Source organism: Colossoma macropomum, unplaced genomic scaffold (genome assembly GCF_904425465.1).
Source record: "Colossoma macropomum unplaced genomic scaffold, Colossoma_macropomum, whole genome shotgun sequence".
In the NCBI taxonomy this organism is placed as follows: domain Eukaryota; kingdom Metazoa; phylum Chordata; class Actinopteri; order Characiformes; family Serrasalmidae; genus Colossoma; species Colossoma macropomum.
Genome location: NW_023494806.1, coordinates 17,866,770 through 17,892,671, shown reverse-complemented (window position 1 = coordinate 17,892,671; position 25,902 = coordinate 17,866,770). Strand labels below are relative to the sequence as shown.

At 37.9% G+C, this 25,902-nt stretch overlaps 1 protein-coding gene and 1 pseudogene across 1 annotated transcript; both read left to right on the top strand.

Moving 5' to 3' along the window:
• The first annotated feature begins 1,226 nt into the window (after nt 1-1,226).
• Nucleotides 1,227-14,988, top strand: LOC118827685 (uncharacterized protein PB18E9.04c-like). The gene is made up of 24 exons (XM_036599126.1): nt 1,227-1,519; nt 1,621-1,830; nt 1,931-2,057; nt 3,121-3,241; nt 3,328-3,367; nt 3,524-3,668; nt 3,763-3,899; nt 4,838-5,066; nt 5,163-5,307; nt 6,027-6,132; nt 6,243-6,537; nt 6,635-6,710; nt 7,549-7,651; nt 7,763-8,060; nt 8,179-8,377; nt 9,557-9,605; nt 9,723-9,903; nt 10,012-10,129; nt 11,304-11,431; nt 11,543-11,825; nt 11,927-12,050; nt 12,154-12,250; nt 12,590-12,975; nt 14,337-14,988. The coding sequence occupies exons 1-20, from the start codon at nt 1,477-1,479 to the stop codon at nt 11,544-11,546; spliced, it is 2,754 nt and encodes a 917-aa protein (XP_036455019.1). The 5' UTR covers nt 1,227-1,476; the 3' UTR covers nt 11,547-11,825; nt 11,927-12,050; nt 12,154-12,250; nt 12,590-12,975; nt 14,337-14,988.
• A 797-nt stretch (nt 14,989-15,785) lies between these two features.
• LOC118826873 lies at nt 15,786-24,439 on the top strand (annotated as a pseudogene).
• The last annotated feature ends 1,463 nt before the right edge of the window (nt 24,440-25,902 follow it).

The following is a 25,902-nucleotide window of genomic DNA, read 5'->3' as shown; positions in this document are numbered from 1 at the left end:
GTGTTTAAGGATGATTCTCAGGAACAGGACTTGCTAGAGTCTCCAGTGGAACCTTCTGAAATCTTGGAGAAATCAAAGACATCTATAGTGGTAACAGCAGAAATCAAGGAGGGATCACAGGGTCCTATGTTAGAAACGCTGGAAATGAAGAAAGCATCACAGGAGTCTGTCTTGGCAACCCCAGAAATTAAGAAGGGATCACAGGGGTCCATCTTGACAGGTCTGGAAATAAAGGAGAGACCAGAGTGTTCTATGGTGCCTGCACCAGTGTTAAAAGATAATTCTCAGGAACAGGACTTGCTAGAGTCTCCAGTGGAACCTTCTGAACTCTTGGACAAATCAAAGAAGTCTGTAGTGGTAACAGCAGAAATCAAGCAGGGGTCACAGGGGTCTTTTGTGGCAACCCCAGAACCAAAGGAGAGACCAGAGGGGTCTATGGTGGCTGCACCAGCAGTTAAGGAATCTTCCCAGGAAGTAGCGGAGCAGGCTGTTATACCCAGGTATGTAATCTTCAACTATCGAACAATCAGAAAAAAGATCACGACTATTTACATTATTTAGTGTAATTATTCACAATTAATCACATTAATCGTATTTGCTCGCATGGGGACAAGGACTGAAAATTTGGCCTTTGCAAAAGTTAAGGCACATTTTATATTTTGTTATTCCAAATTGTTAAGCTACAATATGTAGAAATTTTGTGCTACATTAGCAGAAAAACGACGTTTTAAGTTTATTCCTCGTGTTATTTTGAGTTATTCCTAACTTATTTTGACATTTTCAAAACATCATTTTAACAGAGGTATTAAATTTTTTGCGTATGACTGTAGATGAAAAGATAAAATAGGCTTTGTCAGAATGTATTCATTACTTCAATAATTCAGTAACATGATATTTCATTCTGTGAACACAGGGTTCACATAAACCTGAACATGAAATCACAAGCTTCCTCAAGAGTAAACACACTTTTCAGTTTTCATTACTGAGTGAGAGCAACAGAGGCTGCATGTTCCAGCCAATGAATGTATGAGTCATACATATCCCACACTGTAGTTTTCCACTTTGCTATTGTTTTTGTTAGTTTGCTACTCGTTTATTTATCCTCACTGTTCAGCATAGTCTACCAAAGACATTGCTTTATTGACCATTTACAACCTTTATTTGAACGAGTGAGCTTGGCTTCAGCCTGCATTGCTACCAATGATTTGAAGGGTCAAACTAGGAAAATGTGCTAACAACATTAAAGAATGCATTAACATTAACAGCTGTAATGTAGTTACTATAAAAATGTGGTTAAGGAATTCATCATGGCTGGCATAACTTTCATCTGTCATCTTGTCTTAACTTTCTGTCCTTTGTCTGATTAGCAGCACCAAATCATCATCTGGTGCTTCAGTTTCGTCTGCACTTGATGCCTCAAAGAGGAGGAGCAGGTTTCCGAAGCCCAAACCTAACCTTAGTGTGGCGTCCAGATTCATGCACGGTTCTCCAAAACCGAAAAACACTGAGCCTAGAAAATGTAAGATCTAAAGTCAAGATAAACTATTAGGTGAATAACAGAGGGATTATATGAAAAAACAATTTATGGTGACTAATCATCTTTTTTGTCTTGATATTCAGTCTCCTCTGAAAAGATCTTACCTCAGACCACTGGTAAGGACCACCACTGTAACTTGGAAGATTTAAGCAGTGAGGAGTTCTCCAAAGAAGAGGAGACATCTCAGTCACATGCAGTGGGCATGGAATCAGAATCAGCAAAAGGTTCCCTCACCCCAGTCCCAACTCCAAAGACTGAAGGCCCTGTAGACTACAGTGTAAACAAAACAGTTGGTATGTGGAGACTATCTAACCTTTCTGATAAAAATGCTTTGTCTGCTCTATGTTAAACCATGGCGGCTTATTTAATATGTCATTGTATTCATTGTTCCAGTTCTCAGTGGTGCATCTCCAACAGTGCCAGAGCAGGAGACCATCACTATAGTGACGCTGAGTACATCCAGTGCTGAAGAGTCGCAGTTGGCTTCTGAGCAAACCAACGACACTTGTGATATGGATACGTACGTGCCTGATTCTTTATTAAAACTAAACTGTAAAAAATAAAAGTGGTGACTAGGTGATGGGCGTGGCTATTCAAATATATAGTTATCCGAAATTAGTATTTGTTACTTAATCGAGTATTAGAATAAGGATGCAAAATGGAATACAAATGTAAATGGAGTATAAGTTGAGTGTGCAATGTAGAACAGTGGGCATGACAATGTGGGCAGACAAACAGCTGGTATTTCATGTCACATTAAATGAAATGGCTGCATCTACATGGTGCTACATATGGACAAATTTCAAAAGGGTGGCATAGGTATGGCCTGAAGTTGTGCAGCTCTGTCTGTAGGCTAAATGATTGTATGTTTAAGGGCACATGTCCTATATTTTACTTGGATATCTTATATCTTATGCTATATTTTTTGTTTTGAAAAAGTCCACTTTTAATGTTTGTCTGGATTTATATTCCAAAAACGATCAGCATTCATTTTTACATGACTATTTTCCAGCATCTCCTAGTCTCTTAGTACGGAACAGGCTATTTTGTTCCTTTTGTTACTTTTAAGACTGTTGTTAATGTTCTGGTTGGCTGCCCCGCATTGTGCTGCATTCAAAGAGCGGTCCAGGCTATAACACTCCATACAACATCAGGGTGAATGGGTGGAGCTTAACTGTTGTAGGCTGAATATGTTGGTTTTTATGATATCACAGAAACAGTTAATTCAAAACAGGTTTATGCAGCTTAGTTTCTATTTATGGACTTTATGGACTGGATATTGAACAATAAAGTGAGAAACTTTAACAATTTTAATCGTTTCTCCGGATCAAATTTTTATTTAAAACAAAGGAGAATTTTTTTTGCCTGAAACACCAGAATAAATCATTAAATCAACTCAACTGGCAAACAAATGTTAAACCTTTTTCTTTTTTGTATTTATAACAATCAAATATTTTCTCATTGTGATATTTGAATGCTGTTCACGGAGAAACAATTAAAATACCCATCCCTACAGTTGACATATCAGAAGACTTGCACCAGCACTTCAAAACAGCTTTTTTCCTTTTTCATTGCCCCTGTAGGTTGCCAGTTGGTGCATCTGTAGCAGAAGACCTTCATATGGGGGATACTACATGTATTTTGCCTCTGCCTACACAGGCTGCAGAGCAAGAAAGTACAGGAGAGATGATGGGTAATTTGGAGGTTAGTAAAGCCTTGGAGCAGTTCAGAGTGGACTTATGTGGTTCATAATTGGCCATGATGACTGATTACCGGTTATATATTGACAGGAATTATGTGCTCCTGCAAAGATCATCCAGCCAACTGGAGGTGGGAACATTTATGCATTGCAAAAGTCTGTAGTTAACTGACATTGAATAAGACAAATTAATGTATCGGGCATTTAATATTTTGATGAAACTGTTGTTTTTTTTGTTTTTTTCTCTCCTCTCTCCCTCCTCTGCAACTGCCACTGTCTTCACACAGATGGCAACAGTGAAGAGGAACCCACCTTCATTTTGACTTTATATGAGATTCCTGTTACTGAACCGTATCCAGCTTCAGCCAGTACTGACTCTCAACTACTGTTTTCAGACCAGCCTCCTTTACCATCTACAGCAGAGTCTTCCAGGTTACACTTGACACTTTCTTGTTTAAGTTGTTTCAAGTAATAGAGTTGTGTATATATGTAGTAATTTGATACAACTGTTTTGGTTTCATCTTAGTGACTCTATGTCTGTGGAAACTGGAGACATTCAGAATGAGTGCCTGGACATTTCGCAAAATGAGTTGTCTGGGACCGTAGGTCCAGAAGAAGAATCAAATAAGACACTATTAGTGTTGGAAGAGAAAACTTCACCTGGTAAGTGGATACATTGTATCTTTAGGTTATCATTTTAACCATTGGTTGTTAATACTGTCAGTATGAAATATTGTCATGTTGCTATATTATTTAAATGTGATTATAGAGTTGCATGCTTGATTAACTTCTGTTTGAAGACAAACAATGACAAACATATAATGATTTTTTTTTCTGTCTGCAAAACAAGATTATGTTCTAGGAATAGGCAATATGGCAGAAGTTTCACAGCATTATACTTGAGGACATTTTCAGAATACAGGATGTACATCACAATAATAAGGTTTCATAATTTAGAACTGGCAGAAACGAACCAGTGTCCCATTTTAAATACAAAGAAAACTAAAACAAAGCAAAAACTATGAATACAGTAATTTTCAATTCAATGTTGTATATACCTTGCTGCAAATCCAGTTAAAAAAGACTTTTTAGTGGGTTCCAGAGTAGTGCAACAATCCAAGCATTGGCCATATCATTGAGGTCAACCTCAATCCCTGGTGTTGAACCAGCCGCCTGTCCAAGACACTCTCTCTCTCTCTCTCTCTCTCTCTCTCTCTCTCTCTCTCTCTCTCTCTCTCTCTCTCTCTCTCTCTCTCTCTCTCTCTCTCTCTCTCTCTCTCTCTCACACACGCTCTCACACACGCTCTCACTCACTCTCTCTTTCTCGCTCTCTCTCTCTCTCTGTCTCTCTCTAAAATTGTATTAATCATTATATTGTCCACCCCTACTACACACAATAGAAACTTTTTATTAAACTCAAATAAAAAAGCATCTCTTTTAAAAATATTTGGATTCTGAAAAAATAACTGATATAAAACATCTTGTTTTGATTGCCAGCGAAACTTTTAAGGGTTAACTTGAGCAGTGTTGGTAATGTTGGTGTCAGTTAGTTCAGTTAGTTAATGATAGTCATTGACACTAAATTTGCTCTTGAAATTCAGGGCCTTGCAGAGAATTTGACCAGCAAACCTTGCCCCAAGCAACATCTCAGCAAACCTTAGCACCTCAAGCAACGGACGAGGCCAGTGAGGTTTCTACAAAGCTGGAAACTGAAGATATGTTGGACTCTGCAAGTACAGAATCAAAGTCTGAGGGTCCAGAATTGATCCCACTTGAAGATTTGAAGCCCATGCATCAGAGCACACCATTTACTGTTAGGGTTTCAAAACAGTAAGAGAACAAAATGCCTCTCTTAGCTTTTGAAGTATCATGATGATGTCATAAGATTGAGAATTACATAATCTTTGTCATTAACTTTGCCTTTAGTATTGCCCCAGTACCTCAAGACATGGAGGACTCTGAGGAGCGCAAGGGTGTTTCACACATTGTTTCGACTGACGTCTTTGTTCCTGCCTCGGAGATGGGAGACGATTCAATAAAGCACAGCCCACCCAGTGAAGAGCCAATAAAGGTATATAAAACATCTAGCTAGCTTACTCTGCTAAGTGTGCCAATGATTGAATGGCATATGGAGGAACGATCAGACCTAGAGATTTGCAAGAATTAATTCTATTTTCGATTGAAATTGCTCAATCGCACATTTACCCCTGGAAGTACATCTGTTTTTGATGTGTTTGGGAGTTTATATGTATTATTAATCAATAGAAAGTCTAATAAAATAGAAGAAATAGATTCTGAAAAGTTGAAAAAAGAACATGTATTTCATCAGAGAAAGTAGTATTTTTTCAGTTAAAGTCTATGGAGAGACATGCTTTTGTAGCACCGTTGAGGATTTATACCATTTGATCGCTTGGGATAGCCAGACATATTCAGCGTGCCAAAAACTGCCCCCTGGAATGGCTAGACTTGTTCTCCCTCCACATTTAGGGAGTGAAAGGGGCACATTGCCACCTAGTGTACCACAGTGGCAGTTGTTCAAATGTTAAGCCCTTGCTGCTAATACCAGACTGAGGAATGGAACAGTGTAATGATTTTATCAAAAATACTTCAAATACTTATTATTGATGGTGAACTAATGTTTAATAATACCTATTTTGATCAATTTAATCATTTCATCACCGAGACATCATTTTCAGTCTTTCTGGCTTGAGTTTAATGTGTATTGCATTCACATTGTACAGAAGAAAAACTCTTATTTCATTGAGACTATTGGCAAATATTTTCCTCCAGGATGAATACTCTCCAGCGGTGTCCAGCCCATTGTTTACTGTGACTGTGGAGTCAAAGGATGGACCATCATTGTCAGAGGATAAAAAAGCACCTGCCAGAAGGAGAGGTAGACAAACTACTTCAGAGTGCATTTAACAGTTTTATTGTGTTTACTGTATGCTCTTATGTTGGTGGTTGATGGTAATAATTACAGCTTTCTCTGATCTCTATCAAAAGGCAAGCTGCAACCTAAACTAGTGCAAAGGACATCTAGTAAAGAAGACTCCTCAAAAACTGATCAACCAACCTCATCACAAGCTGTCTTGCCAGCATCTCAGCCAACTGTAGTACCTGAGATAAAGCAGGACTCTAGTACTGTTTCAGCAAAATTGGAAATAGAGAATATCCCAGATGCCCCCAAGTTGCGGTTAGCATCAAATACCAAAGGAAGTTCAGTTCTGGATCCCCTTCAAGGCAGAGATTTGCAGCAGAAGCTCCAGATTACACGGTGCACAGTTAGCCTTACAAGATGGTAAAACACCCCTCATAACCTTAATTACAGTTATTGGGTTTTTTTTCTTTTAATAATTTGTGTACTCATTGCCATTACCTCGCTCGTTGTGTTTTAGTGTTGGTTTGGTTCCACCAGAATCTCACATGTTTCCGGCCTCTGAAGATCATGTTCCAATGGAGCAGACAGCATCTGTGAGTAGCCCCTCACACAAAGAATATATCTTTTTTGGCTTTTTAAAGGGGAGTTGATTTTTCAGATTTCTGCAAAATTAAGTCGCTAAGATCTAAACAAAGTAATTAATAGTGGTAAACCAGACATGTTTAGAGTTTAATGCCTCTAAAAGCTACATTACCAAAAATATTTCATAAAAATGGTTCTGAATATGCTGCTCAATGCCTGAGACGTTGTTTTACGATCGTTTTGTGATAAGCTTTTTGTCCAAAGCATATTTTTTAATCTTAAAAAGGTGTGCATGCAGGATGTACACAAAGTACACATAGAAAACTCACCCAAAGGAAAAAGATAGTAAAGTTATTTTTCAGATTTACCACTGTTTTACCAGTTTAAACGTTACATTTATCAATTCAGAGGACATGTGCAACCCCTGGTTCCTATCAACAGCGCTGTAAAGAGTTGGTAAGTTTCTTTACAATGAACCATTTCACGCCAGACCACTCTGAATTAATCTGTTTACATCTCAACAATTGAATTATGAAAACACTTAAAAAATCTGTAGAATTCCCTTCATTACAAAGTCATATCTTTGTCACCTTTAACCATTAGAAGTCTAGTGCTATTGCCATTTCACTGTACATTGATTTACATTACATAATCATTTAGGGAGTCATGTGATTGTATTTACATTAATAATTATTTCAGTGTAAACTTAATTGCCTACAAAGTCATTTATTTATGTACATGTGATTTACCAGATTTATTCTCCTTTCAAGCACAAAAGTGATGTTTGAAAGGTTTGTTTTTTTTTGTATTTGTTTTAATGCAAATTACAATCAAAATATTCGTCCACAGGAAGAAAAAGTGGCAGATATTCCAAGTGAAAAAGATGCTGACACGATGCCAACTGACAGAACATCTGCCTCACAAGAAATTAAAGCACCTATAAGAAGAAGAGGTGAGGAAATGCTACTTTCTTTTGGTCAACTGTAATTAAATCAGACGTTTGCAGTTGACTCTCTCATCGTCTTTTTGTTGGATCAGCATTTTGTTGCTCTCATCTTAACAGGAATGCTGCAAGTGAAGCCTACGTTCCGAGTAAGACCATCCCTTAAAAAGGAAACCCAGTATGAGTTGGAAACCACTCAGTCAGATCCAGTACAAACCATCTCAGCAACGCCCCAAGAACCTGAGCTTGAGAAAGAGGCCAGCATGACTTCCAAGCTTGTAACAGGAGACACTGAAATAAAATATGATATGGAGTCAAGCTCGGAGGACAAAGAAAGCTCTTTATCAACGGCCCGTGAAGAAGCAAACTTGCAAAGCCATGACCGCGTACCTGTTAGTGTGGAGGCGACAGCTTCATGGTAAGCATCAGACTTAATTGTCCGGATATATAATAATAAGTCTGTGGTTTAAGGTATTAAATATTGCATTGTGGATTGCAGATGATCTATTTGTTATTTAATTAATTATTAATTTTAGTTCTGGCTCTTCGCCTGCGGACTCTGAGGACACTGAGGAAGACTGTGAAGGTGTTTCTCATATGGTGCTGGCTGACGTCTTTGTTCCTGTTTCTGAGGAGATGGGACATGATTTAAGCCAAGACTGGCTAATACCTATAGAGAGCAGTCCTCATAAAGAGAATGTCAATCATCCAAAGAAGGAGGAGGTTCACCATGGGGTATGTTGGTAGTTCCCTTTTCTCTCCATCATTCAAACTTAAACTCACTGACTGCTTTACTAGGAACACCATTCTAATACTGAGCAACTCCCCCTTTTGCTCTCAGAACAGCCCAAATTCTTTGAGGCATGTTTTCGACAAGGCGTTGGAAGTTTTCCTCAGAGATTTTGTCCATGCTGAGATGATTACATCATGTATTTCCTGCAGATGTGTCAGATGTACATTCATGCTGCGAATCTCCCGCTCTACCACATCCCGAATCTCTATTATATCAACTCACTGTCATGTTCATGGAATCAGTTTGAGATGGCTTGTTGTTTGTGACAAGGCCATTATCATGCTGGAAGTAGCAATCAGAAGATGTGGCTATAAAGGGATACACATAACACAGTAACAATACTCCGGCTATGACATTTAAGCATGCTCGATTGGTATTTGGGGGCCCAGTGTGTGCCAAAAACATTCCCCACACCAGTACACCACCACCTCCAGCTTGAACTGTTGACACAAGGCAGGTTGGCTCCATGGAGTCATGCTGTTTACACCAAATTTGACCATCTGCATGTCGCAGCAGAAATTGGGATTAAATAGACCAGGTTTTTCTTCACATTATCCCAAGATTGCTGTTCTTGGCTGATAGGAGTGTACCCCGATGTGGTCTTTTGCTGTTGTAGCCCATCCACCTCAAGTTTTGATGTTGTATGTTCGGAGATCAGTATCACCGTACAGAGTATTTATGCAAGTTACTAAAGCCTTCCTGCCAGCTTGAGCAAGTCTAGCAATTCCCCTCATTCACCACCTGTCAATCACTGAATGTAATTGAATTTTTTTCCCACATCATGCTGTGCAAACTCTACAGACTCTGTTGTGTGTGAAAGTCTCAGATCAGCAGTTTCTGAAACAGTCAAACCATGCCGTCTGGCACCAACAATCATGCCATGGTCAAAATCGCTTAGATTATGTTTTTTTCCCAATTCTGATGTTAGATGTGAACATTAACTGAAGCCTTTGACCCCTGTCAGGACGATTTTATTCATGGGCCGCTGCCACAAAATTGGCTGACTGGATATGTGCATGACTAAGCAGGTGTTTCTAATAAAGTGGCCAGTGAGTGTAGTGTTTTATGTTGTGAATTACTCAAAAAGTTAAAGAGTCCACTTCAATTGTTTCATGTAAAAGGAAAAACCTGAAGAATCAAAGAAGAGTAAAACACCTATCAAGAGGAAAGGTAGTTGGATGCATTTTGTTTCACATTCTTTTTTTTCTGAACACGGATCAAGATATGAGTATTTTTATTTTGCATTAATTTCAGTTAGTGATGATTGATTTCTTCTAATACCCAAAGACAAGCAGAGGACATGTGCTAAAAATGACTCAAGTACTGCAAAGCTGGAAGAAGTAGATCTCTCTGACCCCCCCAAAGGACCAGATCGAGAAGCCAAAGAGAGCTCAGAACAGGTGAAGCTGGAAGAAGAATTACGGAGAAGGCATCAGATCATGCCTTGCACTGTTAGGGTCTCAAGATGGTAAGAAAAAAGGGGGTCAGTTTCCAAGAGAGAAAATTGTGTGATTTACTGGTATACTGTGTTGTTTTTTGTCAAGAGATACTCTTCAACCTGGGTTCTCTTTCATAGCTCTGACTCTCTGCCTGTGGACTCGGAAGAGATTAAAGAAGAAACTGAAGGTCTGTTGACTGACGCTGTACTACCCGTTTCTGACAAAGTGGGAGATAATTTAAGCAAGGAATCGATGGTAAGAGTTAAAAGTCCTTATACAGAGCACGAATGTTTAATTTTTGGCAAAAATTGGGAAAGGTACAGTGCTGTGTAAAAGTCAGAGTCATTTGTTTTCCAATATAAACAGCCATTAAAAACACATTATTTATTTTTCAGTGTCGGAAGGAAAACAGAAAACATTTCTTTAACAGAAAATTCCACTTGCAGTACAAATTATAATATCAGATTTATCAGTATTTAATTTGTCCACTCAATTTGTGCACTCAACACTCTAGTCTTTCATCCTTTCCGATCTTAAAACCAGCAAGTTGTAGCTGTTACCTCTGTCACTGACATTATGTTCCCCTTCAAACAGACACCAACATTTACACAAGCAACTACCCAAACACACCTTAGCTGCCTTACACAATTTTTCTGTGCATCAAAAAATTATTAAAAGATAAAATCTGACTCCAAATGTGTAGGACCTGGAACTTAAAGCTTTCATCTTTGAGAGTTAGAAGAAACTTTGCTTCAGGTCTGGAAAAAATGCACAGGTGACAACTCAACGCTATGGCTCTGAAAGGATGTGTAGCTGTCAAGAACTATTATTGAGAAGAGGAAATAGACAGAAAAGAAGAAGATTTTGCTCTAGAGCATCGAAACTGGACATCTGGAATGTGAAGGGAGGTTTTATGGACTGGTGAGTCAAAATGTTTAATTGGGATTACTTGGATTGTGAGAAGAATGCAACCAGCTTCTAAGACTGAACTTTGGAGGTGTGGAAAAATGTCCCTGCAGATTTCTTTGAAAAACTGAAAGCAAATTTTTTTAGTGGAAGCTGGTATAAAGGCGCGTGAACACACTAAATAGTGACAGAATATGAAATTTGTTTGTTGAGGCTTCTGTGTAATTTTCTATTGCATATGTTTCCCATTTTTTAATCCTGAAAAATGAAGAATTTGTACTTGATGGTCATTTTCACTGGAAATTTAATACATTAAAAGTTAAGGTCTGACTTTTGCAGGTAATCTCTGACTTTTTCACAGTATTGTAAGTTGTAGTGTATGTGGTGTTTGTTTAGTTGGGACGTTTGAAAAAATAAATGTTCAATGTATGTATGTGTGTATTTATGTGTGTGTTTATTTATTTATTTATTTATTTATTTATTTATTCATTCATTCATTCATTCATTCATTCAATGTCAGCAGGTAAATAAGGCAGCCAGTCCATCCTTTGCTCCATCAGAAAGGGTCGAGGGAGCAGTCAACTTTGGAGAAGATCAGATCAGAAGAGCCATCAGTAAAAGTGCAGAGAAAATCCCCTACAAGAAAGAAATGTAGGAGAAAAACACTGTGTTTTAACATGGTTTCCATCTAACTGTTGATACTGTTGCTTTGTTGCTGTGATGCTATAGCTTATGACTTGATTTTTTTTTCCTCCACACAAGGTAAGCTTATGGTGAAGTTTCCATTTTTAAAACGAACAGTCCAGAAAACAGAGTCCTCAAAAAGTGATCCACCTAATTTAGAAGACGGTGCTGTACAGCTGCCTCGGACCGTTTCACAAACACGTCAGCTGACCATAACGGCTTGGGCAAAGAAAAGGTCAGACCAGACTGGAACAAAATCAGAAGCAGACGACCTCCCTAAGACCTCCCAAATGGAGTCCAGCTTAAAAGCCAAAGAAAGTTCACCTTTGCCAAGTGCACCACATGCTCTTAAGACTTTGTGGTAAGAGACCTTCGTTGTAATCATTGTTGAAATGTTTGCTTCTTCTTAAAGGTCAAAGATACTTCACTCTTATTTACTGTGGCTTAATTATTGTCTTTAAGTTCCAACCCGCAGCCCGCAGACTCGTCTGAGATTGAGAAGATGAGTGAAGATATTTCTCACATTACTTTAGTGCCTGCTGAGGATGCTGGAGAGGGAAGCATCTCCTGTACCAAGATACATGAAGTATGTTTCACAGCTTATTTGTAGGTTTATTGTACTTAAAAATATGTAACATGTTAGTATCATGTTTGTTATTTAATATACAGCTAAATGATTCTTCCAATAGGTGGAAACATCAGCAGATAATTCCCCCAAAAATTTGAAGGAGTCAAATGAGGAACGTTCAGGATCGCAGATAAACAAATCACCTGCCAAACAAAAAGGTAGGCAGTCCTTTGATCAGTTTCTTTGATTTTGCAGTTTATTGAAATCAAAACAGATGGATACACTGTCAAAAGTGTGGTTAGACCTTCAATAATTAGAAGATATTTGATTTGAATTAGAAGAAAAATTATTGTAGGCCATATTTTTTTCATTGTTTGACATCGAAAAACCAGGGGGTGTAGACTCAACCCTGTCAGTGCTGAATGTAAATGTAATTCTTAACATGTCTATACAATCAATAATAAGTACATTATATGGCGAAACGACAATAATTCTAAAAATTCAGATGTTCTCCCGAGATGCACCTGACTGTACTACTTTCTTTGATTTCTCAAAAGCCAAGCCTCAGATGAAGCCTGCACTGTTGAAAGGGACCCCTGCTAAGGATGAAGATAACTCGTCAAAAACTGATAAATCACCGTCAACTCAGCTCTCCTCACCAACACGGCAGCGTACCAGGGCAGCCAGAGCAAAGGGAGACTCTGAGAAAGCATCTAAGAAGCAAACAGATGATGTGTCTAATACACCCAGAATGGAAACAGAAAGCTTTCTTCTAACAAGTGATCCACAGTCTCCCAAACACTCAGCTCTCTGGCCAAAGGTCGTCCTGCCTCGTGTAAAATTACGGACTACTGATGCAGGATCTTCCTCGGACTCCTCCACCCCAACTTCCTCCCCAGTCAGGGTCTTAACATGTGCATCCCAACCAGTGACTCCTCCCAAGGTAAATGGCCAAGTAGACTTGCTTTATTTAAATGTTCACATTGGAGATGACACGATACCACTTTCTTTTTCCTTACTGATACTGAAGCCTTGATTATTTGCTGATACTGATTTATAATATTAAAAAAAACTACAATGCTTTAAAATGAGCTATTTTTGTCATCTAAAAAATACAACTCCAAATGAAAGTATCACTCTCTGACTGCTCAAAGAAATGCTCTACCACAACATGACCTATACAAAACATTTATTAATACAAAATGTATATACAAAATTTATTAAGTTAACTCTTTTGCAAAAAACTGAACAAATTAAAAAGATCACTTTCTTTGCAAATGTATAGATAATTAGTCTATTAAAATAAAACAAATTGTAGTTTAGTATGCAAAAGTCTGAACAGTGAAATTGCATGTTTTTTGATGTTCTAAGAGAACATAAGGTAACACATCCTCTACCGAGAACGCACTTAAATATGGGATGTTTCTGCAAATCTTAGTGTGCATATTCCTATTTATTTTGCTAAGTTGCTAAGTTAAAAAATTAAACAAAGTATAAAATGTGCCATTAAAATGTCCAGAAGTGTTCTCAGTAGAGGACGTGTTAACTTATTTTCACTTTAAAAAGATAGATAGATATATAGATAGGTATATAGATAGAGAAATAGAGAGAGAGATTTTCTGAAGGAAATTTAGCAGCCAGTAGCAGTCACACAACACAGGACAGTTATAATAATACGGGTGATACAATGTAAAAAGAGGAATATATACAAAAAAAAAGAAAACCTGCATATATACAACTAAAAATATACAAAAAATATGCCATAGATCTATCCTGAGATAAAAAGGCAGTGCAATAATGAATGTACAAGGAGGCTCAGGTAACAGCATATAATGACAATAATGAATAAATATGAGCATATATTGGTACTGAAATAAAGTGTCTAGGTGTGCAGTGTCCAGATGTGCAAAATGTGAGAAGGTGTGCAGAAGTACAATATGTACAGTAAGGTGTGCAGGCAGATAAAATAAACCTGTAATTTAGCATGAGCGATTCAGTCCTAGTCTACCCTCTTCCCTCTTCTCTTTTCTTCTGGCCCCACTGGGAAGACCTGAAGAGCCGAATTGAATAGCCACAGATGTGTCATTTAAACAGGAGTGCCAGAATTTGTATATAATTATAAAAATCAGTTCTAACAAATATAATCAGGTGTCTTTTTACGTGTTTTAGTATTGGTCTGATACCTATACTGGGTATTGGATCAATGTCCATTGAGGCTTGAAGTTTACCCTGTGGAACTACATAGATTTTGTGTGTTAAGCTATTCAGTAACTATGTGTTTTGTTTGTTTTCATCAAGCTGAAGAAATCCCCTGCCGTTACAGCTGAACAAAGTTCTCCCATGTCCTGTGAGGATACAGAAGATGAATCATCCAAAGTATCTCAGTTCTTCCTCTGTGACATCTTCACTGAAGTAGAGGATGGAGACTGACTGGTTAGCTTATCCAAAGACTGCTGGTTATATTACAGGTGCTGTTCTGTTAGTCTGTTACCTCTCATAGAAGCAAGTGTTCAAGTTCAAGTGTTCATTTCTTAAGCATCATTTATACTGTTCTAATTTAGCATTAACAAAATGCTACAACATTATTTTTGTCTGTGATCACTAGAATAATTACTGTTTCTTTTAGTTAAGTTGCACAGTTCAAACAACTGTAGTTCATCTTCAGTTTTAACCCATTAATGTCTCATGTTAATTTTGCCTAATAGAAAAGCTATAATTTTATTGACAACTGCCTGACAGAAATTGATTCCTCCATAGGCTCTCTGAAGGCATTATGGGTGATTTAGCTGTGAATGTTACTGAGGCAATGTCTTTCCCAGTGCAATGTGCCTAATTTTTTGTGACAGTGAATGTGATGCAGTTCCATATGTTGCAGTCTTACCAAATGTGCAATCCTTGCTGCCTTATTTATTTCTTAGTTATTTGTGAATAAACATTGCACTTGTATATCTGTGGTGTTTTTCTGTTTTAAAAAGTCTGCTATCATAATACTTCTCACTTCTCCATTTTTATAAATAATGATAAATGAAAATGATAACTGATGGTAAATAATTTCTTGTTTTGTTTGTTTTTTGACACTTTAATGTTGTAAAGTGCTTCAAGATGTTGCTCCAGGGTAACCATATGTGGTGGTGATAGGAACCAGGCATCCACCTCTTAAAGCACCTGCAGAGAAAGTTGTTACATGATATGGTTATGCATACGCTGCCTGATGCCTGAAATATTGCTTTGTAATAAATATTGATAGTTTTGTGATAAAGCTTTGGTTTAAAATGTATTTTAATCCCTTTGTTTTAATCAATTAATGGTGGAGGGATACACACAGGGCGTTGTAAGGCAAACTAGTCCCCAAAGGAAACTTCTTTTCAGTGTTTTACCATTACTAATATTACATATTAAAAAAAACTCAGAAAACATGTTTTGGATAATAAATGAAATGGCTATATTTGTATTGTATACGTTGTGATCCCTGATTCCTATCACCACCACTGTAAAGAAATTGAAATCTTTTTAGAAATTTCGAAAACTTGGTGGAATTTCCCTTTAAGTAAACAGTTTTAAAGAAACGTGGTGTCATAGCGGACTGCCAATCAAGCCCAGCAGAAACTGTGCCGCTCTTGTTTCCGCACTTTTCAATTTTGGTTGGACTGAAGAGGGGCGGGGCTTCAGTAACATTCATCGCCCCAGCGGGTCCGTAAAAGCGAAGAGCACCCCTTTTATATTTTTCGTGCAAGGTGCTGCTACAGGGCGAAATTCATAGTGAGAAAAATGATACTGGAAACTCTAAGACCGGCTGTCTCCTTCATTCGGAGCAGGAGCGCTTTAGTGAGACTCTACCATGCGGATAAAGTCGCCACTCTCGGCTCCCAGGCTGACGTGCAGTCTCCCGTTTACCAGGTAGGACGAAACTGAAGCTTCGGACTGAAGTGGAGGCGTTTGACCGAGTGCAGTGGCTCTCGCTGAGTAACTGTAATGTCCTTGGCCCCTTGCGCTGCGTTTCACCTCAAGTTAAGCTACTAAGTGTGATAAATTTGTCTTTAGCTAACTGTCATGATAAAAATGCTGCTAACAGTTACTTCAGACTCCAGCTAGAAGGCTGACGTTTAAATAAACAAATGTCCTCCACAGCAGAGTGGACCGTTTTCAGCTAGCTAGCTTTCTCATTTTCATCTCAAAGTGCTTTGTGTGCTAAAATATGTGTTTTTTTCCAACTTATGTGTAAATGTGTGTTACACTTCTGTGTAACTAATATGTAAAATCATACTGTCACTCTGGTAAAACTGTCACCGTAGGAAAACTGTGAACGTATGCAAGCGCTGGTCAGGCAGCTGAAAGAAAGAGCAGAGAAGATAAAGCTTGGTAAGTTCTCTTCAGGAATACTATGAATTAATTAGCATATTCTAAATATTTGTTTTATAAGTTAGATGTAAAGCTAGTCTAAATTTAAATTTAATGTGATTAGATATATTAGCTTTTTCCATTTTCAGACGTACCAGGCAATATGGCACAAGGAGCACTTGTGCGTAGAAGTAAATGGATAAGAAGCCAAAATTTTAGGGAGATTCATTTGCATGGAGTGAAACCAATAACTGATTGACTACTAAAAAAATATTGTTACCTTATAGTCATAATCTTTATATTCACAATGGTAGGGCAAACACAGCACACATTCTTAATACCTTCATTATTGTGTCTCCATCATTAGTCTCTCTGTGTCTGTCAATGAAAACTGCACAGCCAACAGCGATTGTGAACACTCGCTTTTTTTACCACTGTTCGCTGAATAAGAACCCGCATATAAGGAGTCAAATGAATTGGAAGCTGCGAATAATTAGCCAACTTCAGCCTTGTGCAGTAAGATATCAGGTGGAGGAGAGAGAGCAAGGAAACTGCACACATCCAGAGGAAAGCTTTTGCCTCGGGAGCGAATTGATAGACTGCTAGACCCGGGGTAAATATTGCAAGAGCAAAAAAAGTGCTCAGAGATAAATAATCCAGCCTGTTTTGGTTGAGAATGAATCTACCATTGCTTGTGTCTGCATTAAATGTTTTCTGTGGATGCAGCTCTCCATTTCTAGAGTTGTCCCAGTTTGCTGCTTACCAGTTGTATGATAATGAAGAGGTGCCCTGCTGGAGGCATCATCACCGGCATTGGCAGAGTGTCTGGGTGAGGATGAGTGACTTTCTTTATTTAAGGGGAATTACATAGATTTTTTCCATTTTTTTTTAATTTCTCCATAAGTCAGTGGTTGAGATGTAAACAAAGTCATGCAGACTGGTTTGATGTGAAATGGTTCATTGAAGAAAAACTTAACGGATTCTGATTTCTTTTGAGTGGTGGTGATAGGAACCAGAGGTTGCAATATCTACAGTGCAAAAATAGCCATTTTATTTATTGTCCAAAATGCCCAATGGACCTACATGTGTTTACTGAGTTTTCATGTGCAGCGTAACTAATGATAAAATAGTGGACAATTTGAAAAAAGAAAAGTTTTCTTTGGGGATTAATTTGCTTGCGTGTGCCTCTCCACCATGAATGGTATTTGTAACCATCTCGCGTAATAGTTTTCCATGAGGGAGGTTTTAAAGGCATTAAACTCTTTGGATCTCTGGTTTCTGCCACCATAACTATGAGCAATTCTGACTCGATAAATTTCTCTAGAACAGAAAATTTCACGTTGAACCACTCGGAACCATAACAACTTAATCAAGCAGAAATTAAATGTGAAATTCTCTTTTAATTACTTTTTAGACATCAGTATTTATACAGTATTCATAATTATTTAAAATAGCTGTTGAGTTCACTTACTTTGTATGGATTATGTATGAATTATCAGTAATTCTCTTCTGTTTATTTCAGGGTGGAATGTGTCATTGCTTCAAATGATGCCACTGTCAAAGGAGGCGCCCATTATCCAATTACTGTAAAGAAGCACCTCCGAGCTCAAGAGATTGCACAGCAGAACCATTTACCATGCATATACCTGGGTAAGATAGATATGTAACAGATGGATATGATGTTCAGTGTTTTCTCAATATGGAACATTAGTGTTTAACAGGGGTGTAAAAATCAATAACCTATTGTAATAACGTTCAAAAAAGTATCTCTTCATTTACCGGCCAACAACTTAAGACAATTTTCAAACATAAAAAAGCTTTGTGTATTGTTTTTATTGTCTCTATTCCACTACAGTGTCAGACCAAATTGTGTGGTCAAAGAACTTACTGCCCCTAGTGTTTAAGTGTCACACTAACTAGCTTTTTTTTTTTCTACAGTGGACTCTGGGGGGGCCAACTTGCCCTTGCAGTCTGGTGTGTTCCCTGACAGAGATCACTTTGGGCGCATCTTCTTTAACCAGGCGCGTCTGTCGGCAGAGGGCGTTGCACAGGTGATGATCTGCTTTACTGTCCTCTGCCTTAGTCTAACTCTGTTTATGCCTTTGTTTGCTTGCATGAGCTCTAATTTTGTAGAACAGTATCTGACTGAATGTGTGTCTCTTCTAGATAGCTGTAGTGATGGGCTCCTGTACAGGAGGGGGTGGCTATGTCCCTGCCATGGCCGATGAAAGTATCATTGTGCGCAAACAAGGGACTATATTTCTCGGTGGACCCCCACCAGTATGTTGAGAAGTAGAGAGTCTGAATACCTTGGTACTCTGATATTAGCTTGTGTAAAGTTAGATTTTAGTAAAAATTATATTTAAACAGTTGTCCTCTTACCACAGGTGTAGTCGTTCAACCCTAATACTGTATGTAAAGTGTTTGAAATTTCCTGTTTTGCAATGAAGCTACAAGGCTAACGTACCTAGCAAGTAATGGAAGCTTATTCACTACCAATTAGCCTCATATAAACTCCATTTCTAAATCATTCCACCTTTGCCTCAAACAACATTGAGTTGTTAAGTAATCTCAAATATTCATACTTATGTTTTTTACAGTATTACCTATGAAAATGACAAAGATATAAACAAAATTGAGATTGCAGAGTGGTGCTGCACTGTTGTAGCTATGTGACATACTCTTGTCTGTTTTTCTTCAGTTACTGTCACTTTAAAAGGGTAACGTATTTAATTGAGCATTAAAGTGTATAGAAAACTGGTAGGTGTGACATATTTAGTTATAATGTCGTATGCTTAGGAAATTAGTGAAATGTACCAATCTCTCTCTGACTGGATTTTTTAATCCATGTGTGTCTGGTAGGTAAAAGCTGCCACAGGTGAGGAAGTCTCTGCTGAAGATCTTGGGGGAGCAGACCTTCACTGCAGGTTGACCACTACACTTTATTTTTAATGGCATTTTATTCAGGTAATAAGAACAGTGGGCTTAATGTACTAAACCTTTTCAGATGCAGTTTGGATGCATTTTGCCCTCGTGTTCTGTATAAAGCTGGTGCATGCGACTACACGCATTTTCTGGGCCGTGCACATGGAAAAACACAGAAGCATTTCTCTCACTCATGCATATACATTTGAAGAGGGGCCACACAAAACGTAGGCGAATCACGCAAGAAAGTGTGAAGATGTTTGAAGTTCGGCTTCAGCTCAGATTACCACAGTTTGAGCAGCTCTCAGCAGCCCTGAGTTTTAAAAAGGTGTTGCTAAGAGCAGAACACAGCATAGACAGAGACACTAGAATCTCACACGTTCTGAAAGAATGTTTACCAATGGAATAATAAAGCAATAAGCCACGAGAGGATTCAGTTTGGGTTTGACGGTACAACTGACCGAAACACGAACATTTGAAGCGCGTAATCAATTCAAGTGACATTTTTAGACTTTTATACTGCCGTTTCACAGTTAATCATACCGTAAGTACATTAATTCAAGCCTGTGATATTAATGATGGAGACTGTTGGCTCTCTTTTAGCCTGTTAGCTAGCTGACCACCCTAGTTCTAGTTAAGAATATAAGTCTCCAGTCCCAATTTTTTAAACAAAAAACGGGTTCATATTTCATCAATATACTCGGTGGTCCATGCGAGCGGCATTAGAGTCAAAGATTATTCCATTAACAGCACAAGGGTTTTTTCCGTGCTGTGGCGCGGTAATACACAGTTCAGTTTTTGTGAGGTGGTCATATGAGTGGTATATCCTGGATTTTACAACAGCTTCGAACGCGGCTCAGCCAATCAGATTTTAGGACCGGAACTATGCGTTTTATAACATTATTTAAACCGTTATGATATAGTGATCTCAGCTGTATCCCCACAGTTCTGTTACATACAAAATAATAGGCTATACTGTAAAAAATAGAATCTTGACTTGTTTTATCAAATGTTATTAATTCAGCTTTCTTCAAATGTCTCTGTGAATGAGGACAGTGATACTTATACCTTGCCTGTTGTCCTGCCCAATATAAAAAGTAATATAACAGTAAACAGAAAAGTACTGTGTCTATGATTAGTGAATACAGTAGTAACACCAAATCCAGCCTTAACTTAATTTAACCATGCTACACTGAAGTTGGCTGTTCACAGCTGTATGGTCTCAGGTGGCTTAAAATGTCTGTTTTGTAGTGGCTACAAAAATGCAGTTGAACTCAAACTATAATGTAGTGAATGATGGAGGGTGGAAAGTTATGAATGCGCTCTGTGAAGTTTTCTTTGTCTTGGTTTTCATTTTCTTTGTGAAAATAAAAAAAAAAGCAGAAAAAATCATGGCGTCTCTGACATCTCTGCATACATGCAGCACAGTTGTTGAAATAGTCCCGAGATGTACCTGTGTGAAGTGCTGTGTCTATGCTTCACAAATTTTGTTTTCATAGTATTTCGTAGTACTCTGTAGAAATACACCCCTTTTAGTAGGAACTTTATTTTTAACATGGTTATTTCTTCATGGCTGAATTTACAGTTTCTCTTTTGTCTCTAATTTGTTGATGGCTCCGTTTTTACAGCATCTTTTAAACCCTGAGCCTCACGAGGGTGCAGTTAGAGGGCGTGATAAGCTGCAGTCAGCAAATTCAGCGTTAAATTCATGCGCATTGTCAGCACATGTTGAAGGTACATTCTGCGCTCATACGTACATTGTGCCCAGTACGTTTTTCTTTCCTTGCTAAAGTACCTAATTTGAAATAGTTAATTTCTGTCTCCTTTTCCTTACAGAAAGTCTGGGGTAACTGATCACTACGCTTTAGATGACCACCATGCACTTCATCTGGCAAGGAAAGCTGTGCGAAACCTGAACTACAAGAAGAAATTAGATGTGTGTTACCAGCATGTCTAGAGTTGGTCGATATGGCAAAACTGTAACACACTTTAGTGATATACAGTAGGTATTTAGTTTTTCTTACAAGTTAGGACATGTAATACCACATAAACATAACATGTCACCGTGTCTTTTGTAATATTTACTGAAATATTGTCACCAGTCAGACTTTTATTCCGAAATATTCCGAGATTACTCTGGAACCACCGGAGGCTCCTTTGTTCCCAGCAGATGAGCTCTATGGCATTGTAGGAGACAACTTGAAACAAAGTTTCGACATGAAAGAGGTTTTTGTTTTGTTTTTGTTCTCTTTAGGTTGTATTGGTCAATACACTGAAGTAAACCATTCATTACCCAGTTATGTAAATGCCATTTATTTCACATAGACACTTATTTACAGGTGATAGCACGTATTGTTGATGGCAGCAAATTTGATGAATTCAAGGCTTTCTATGGAGACACACTGGTAACAGGTACATGACCTGTCACAACACCAGTCCATTATGAAAGAACTGTTTCATTTTCAGTGCTGTTTTGCAAATGTCATTTTGGTCTTCATTCTCCCTTTTACTGTCTTTGTACTTTGTACTTAAGCACTGTTACTGTTTTGTCTGCTTGTTTCTAGGTTTCTCACGGATATTTGGTTATCCAGTTGGAATCATTGCCAACAATGGAGTCCTGTTCTCGGAATCGGCAAAGAAAGTCAGTATTGTTTTGCTTATTTATATCTAAGCGTCCTGGTCGTAAATCTTGCTCAGATTTACTCTCACAAATTAGTTTGTTGTAAGAACAGTTTAGGCCTGTAAAGAGTGATCTATAAGTTTGTCATCTGGAGATGGCACAATACCACTTTCTCTTTTATGATGCCTATATTGAAACTGGTACTGGCCGATATCGATAATGAACCATTATCTCTTCTTTAAAAACTACTAAGCTTTTTGGTGGACTCTGTTTAATTGATGCAGTTTTAGATACTCAACTTAATTGAGTATTTAAAAGTAGGATATCATGCTCAACCTGCTTAAACACTCTACAACCCTACTGGATGTGTGGGTGCATGCTTTTTCAGGGTAGATTTGTTACAGGATCAGATTCATTCTTTTTTCCCCCCTCTGTTATCAGATCCAGTATATCGCTCCCCTTGGTATTAGGTCAGTGCCATCTCTACTGTCATTGCTTGTGTAGGTTGTCAGTAATTCCTTTAAGGAGAGGAGTGACATCGTTCTGCTGTAGTGTTTGAGAAATTCCTTTTCATTTTGAAGCTGCGTGGCTTAAGTTAGCATTTCTGTCTATCTATTCTATTCTTTAAAATATGTTTTCTTTTTTTCCAGGCAACTCATTTTATTGAGTTGTGCTGCCAAAGAAACATTCCACTCATCTTCCTTCAGAACATCACAGGTAAGGAAGAATATTTTTTTTTATAGGAAGCATGAATACAGTTTCCAGTTGTCTTTTCTGGTGCATTTTTGACAAAGAATAATACATACTCTTCACATTTTTAAGGAATGTTTCACTTAACATTTCTAAAAAAAATTGTGTAAATGAAGGGAAGCACAATGATGTTAAAATCATATTGGTATCGGCAGGTTTAGATTTGACCGGTATTCCACTAATGTATGCATTGTACTGTGCAAGACCAGAATAATGAAAAAATGTTTGCACTTTATTCATTATTTGTAACCCTTAATTAATATAAATATTTATTTTTAAAAATTTTACTTCGTTGAAATGCTATTGCAGGTAGGTGTAGTCCAGATTTCTGCGTTTTATAAATGTTTGTATGTCAACATTTTCAGATGTATACATGAAAAATTTTGTATATTGGTATCGCCCATGGTTCCCATATTGTTGCTGCCCTAATGTAAACCCCTGCTATGTATTCCTTTGCAGGCTTTATGGTGGGGAGAGAGTATGAGGCTGGAGGCATCGCTAAGGATGGGGCCAAGATGGTGACTGCTGTGGCCTGTGCCAATGTGCCTAAGATCACTGTAATAGTCGGGGGATCTTATGGAGCTGGAAACTACGGCATGTGCGGCAGAGCCTACAAGTGCTACATGCTGATACTACTTGATTAGCTAATGAATGATATCTTGTTTAAGACTTAAGAGTTTTAATTTTAGTTTGTTTTAATTTAGGCAGAATTCTTCGATCCTTCAGTGACCAGTGTCACATAATTTTAATTCATACTTGTACTTGCTTCTTGTCAAATGCAATGCGGCCAAATTATTTCTCTTTTGTAGTCCCCGCTTCCTGTATATGTGGCCTAATTCGCGCATTTCAGTGATTTTTTTGTTTGTTTTTTTATATTATATATAAATACGTCACAGAATGAAACATTTGCCAATCAGTGTAGTTACCACAGTCTGTTTTTATACAGTGAGGCCAGAAACACACTTCATACAAATGATGACACATAGCAAGCACCAAGTCTGTTGTACATATTTAATGTGTGTTCTCTGGTTTACTGTAGTGGTTATAAACCTTAATAGTGTTTTCTAAACCAGATCTACTTTTATTCCAACTGCCACAACTACATTAAACATGTTGACAACTGAGAAGTTACTTGTTGCACAGGTGGAAAAAAAGACTAAATAGAAAGTAAGGTGTGTAACCACCAAGTTGCTCTTGAAAGGAAAGAGAGTATTTAGACTCCTAAATCTTTGAGTGTTTAGACTCCTGTATCTGTGTGGGCTCCACACTGTAGGGCCTCTTTCTGCAAAGCACTATGAGTGGCCTTGTGACAGGTTTTAAACCTTTTTTTATGTGAAACCAAGTTTGCACAGCTCACAGTGCTTACATTTGCATGCTACACTAGTGTTGGAAAGTTTAGAATTACTGTTATTTAATACTGTAAACCCATTTGTGGTACCTTCGTGTACAAATTGATTTTATGATGCTAATATTTTACAACTTTATAGGCATAACTAAGTTGTAGTTGAAAAAATACATTTAGATGTGTCCAGAATGAATAAAAGACATTGGTGATTGTAAAAAGACTGAGAAAGCTGTATAACATTGAAGTCATAGTAAAGTTATGCCTTGTATTTGAAAAGTGTTGATCAAATCTCAAGACAGATAATGTATCTAAAAATGACTGTAGCTTATTGTATTTCAAACTACACTGTTTAAGTTATTGAATAAAATAACCGTATTTATTATAATGACAAGTGATTCCAAACTTTTAAACAGTAGTGTATGTATTTCCCTTCTTAATGTTAAGCTTTTAAGTTGTACTGTTTATGTTGTGGATTTGACATGTTTCTGATGTTGTCATGTCCCTCACTTCCTGTGCTGTCAGACTATGGGATGATGGAATTATCGACCCTGCAGACACTCGCCTCGTCCTCGGCCTTAGCCTGAGCGCCGCTCTGAACGCTCCCATGCAGAAGACTCATTTTGGCATCTTCAGAATGTAAAGTTACACAACACCAATCGTCCCGTTCCTGGGAATTAGATCTTATTCTTTTATGGGGAAGGAGAGAGGACACTAACTTTATATCCCAGACAAGTTGCTATTTTGTGTTTGTCATGAGTAGTAAAATAACTATAACTCTCATTTAGGCTTCCTGCTTCTCATTCTCAGAGGTTTTTGGCATTTTAGAAATTAGTTACAGTAAGTGGAAAGTAGCATTTTATTTAAGGGCAGTGTTCAAAAAGCTACATAAGCTTTTCATGACGGCTGATACACGCCTACAGTACTTAAACCTTTAGACAGACGTATTCCAACAGGTCAGCTGTAATGAAGCTGCCTTTTTCAGTTTAAAAGAAACATGCATGTAACTCTGAAACAGGAAAAGCCATCTCTGCAGCCGTTTGCCAGCTGCCAGTGATCACGTCCAACAGCCCTAGAATCTTTTTGGAGTAGAAAAGACCCCTTCAGCTGTAATTGTCATACAGTTATCTATACGTCATATTTCACAGGTTCTGTATTGGAGGCAGTCTAGTGCCTGATTCATTTAGGCTCAGCTATGGCCTCTTCATCAGATGTAGCATGGCCTTCGTTTGAAGTCTTCTCTTTTCCCTTGCTTCAGTCGTTCACGTTCACTGTCTGTGTCCTGTCTGAAGGTAAGCTCGACCAGGTGTTTGATGTGGTTGACCCTGTAAGCTGCTGAGCAGAGTACATGTACATGTACTAGTTCTAGAAGTATGGCTTCCTGTAGAGCTTGTGAATGACATAAGCTGTCTATCCTGTCAGCTGCCTCAAGAGGGGGTTTATGTAGTTAAACTCAGCAGCTGCAGACCCCTAGTGCTTCCACAACTGATCATCCTCCATGGGCACTAAGCATGAACGTGTGTAACTGAATTCATAATTTAAGACCTCCACACCCCTAAACGCATCTCCTGGATGTTCCATGTTTAATGTCTGCAGCTGATGCCCGAGCAGATCAGACGATAACACGCACTGCTCCTTCACATTGTCTATGCTGCTACTAACTTTGCTCTTATTTATAATTCAAAAGCAAAAAACTAATAATAATCATAATTTTATTTATATAGCAACTTTCAACCATAAAAATGCAGCTCAAGTGCTGCTTTATAGTGTTTGCAAATAAAACAATAGTATAAGTATAAATAAAACATGAAACAAATGGAGAGATGTATCAGATTTGTAAAAAATAAAAGTAATAAATAGGTAAAAGAATGAATATTACTAGGTAAAGAATGTAA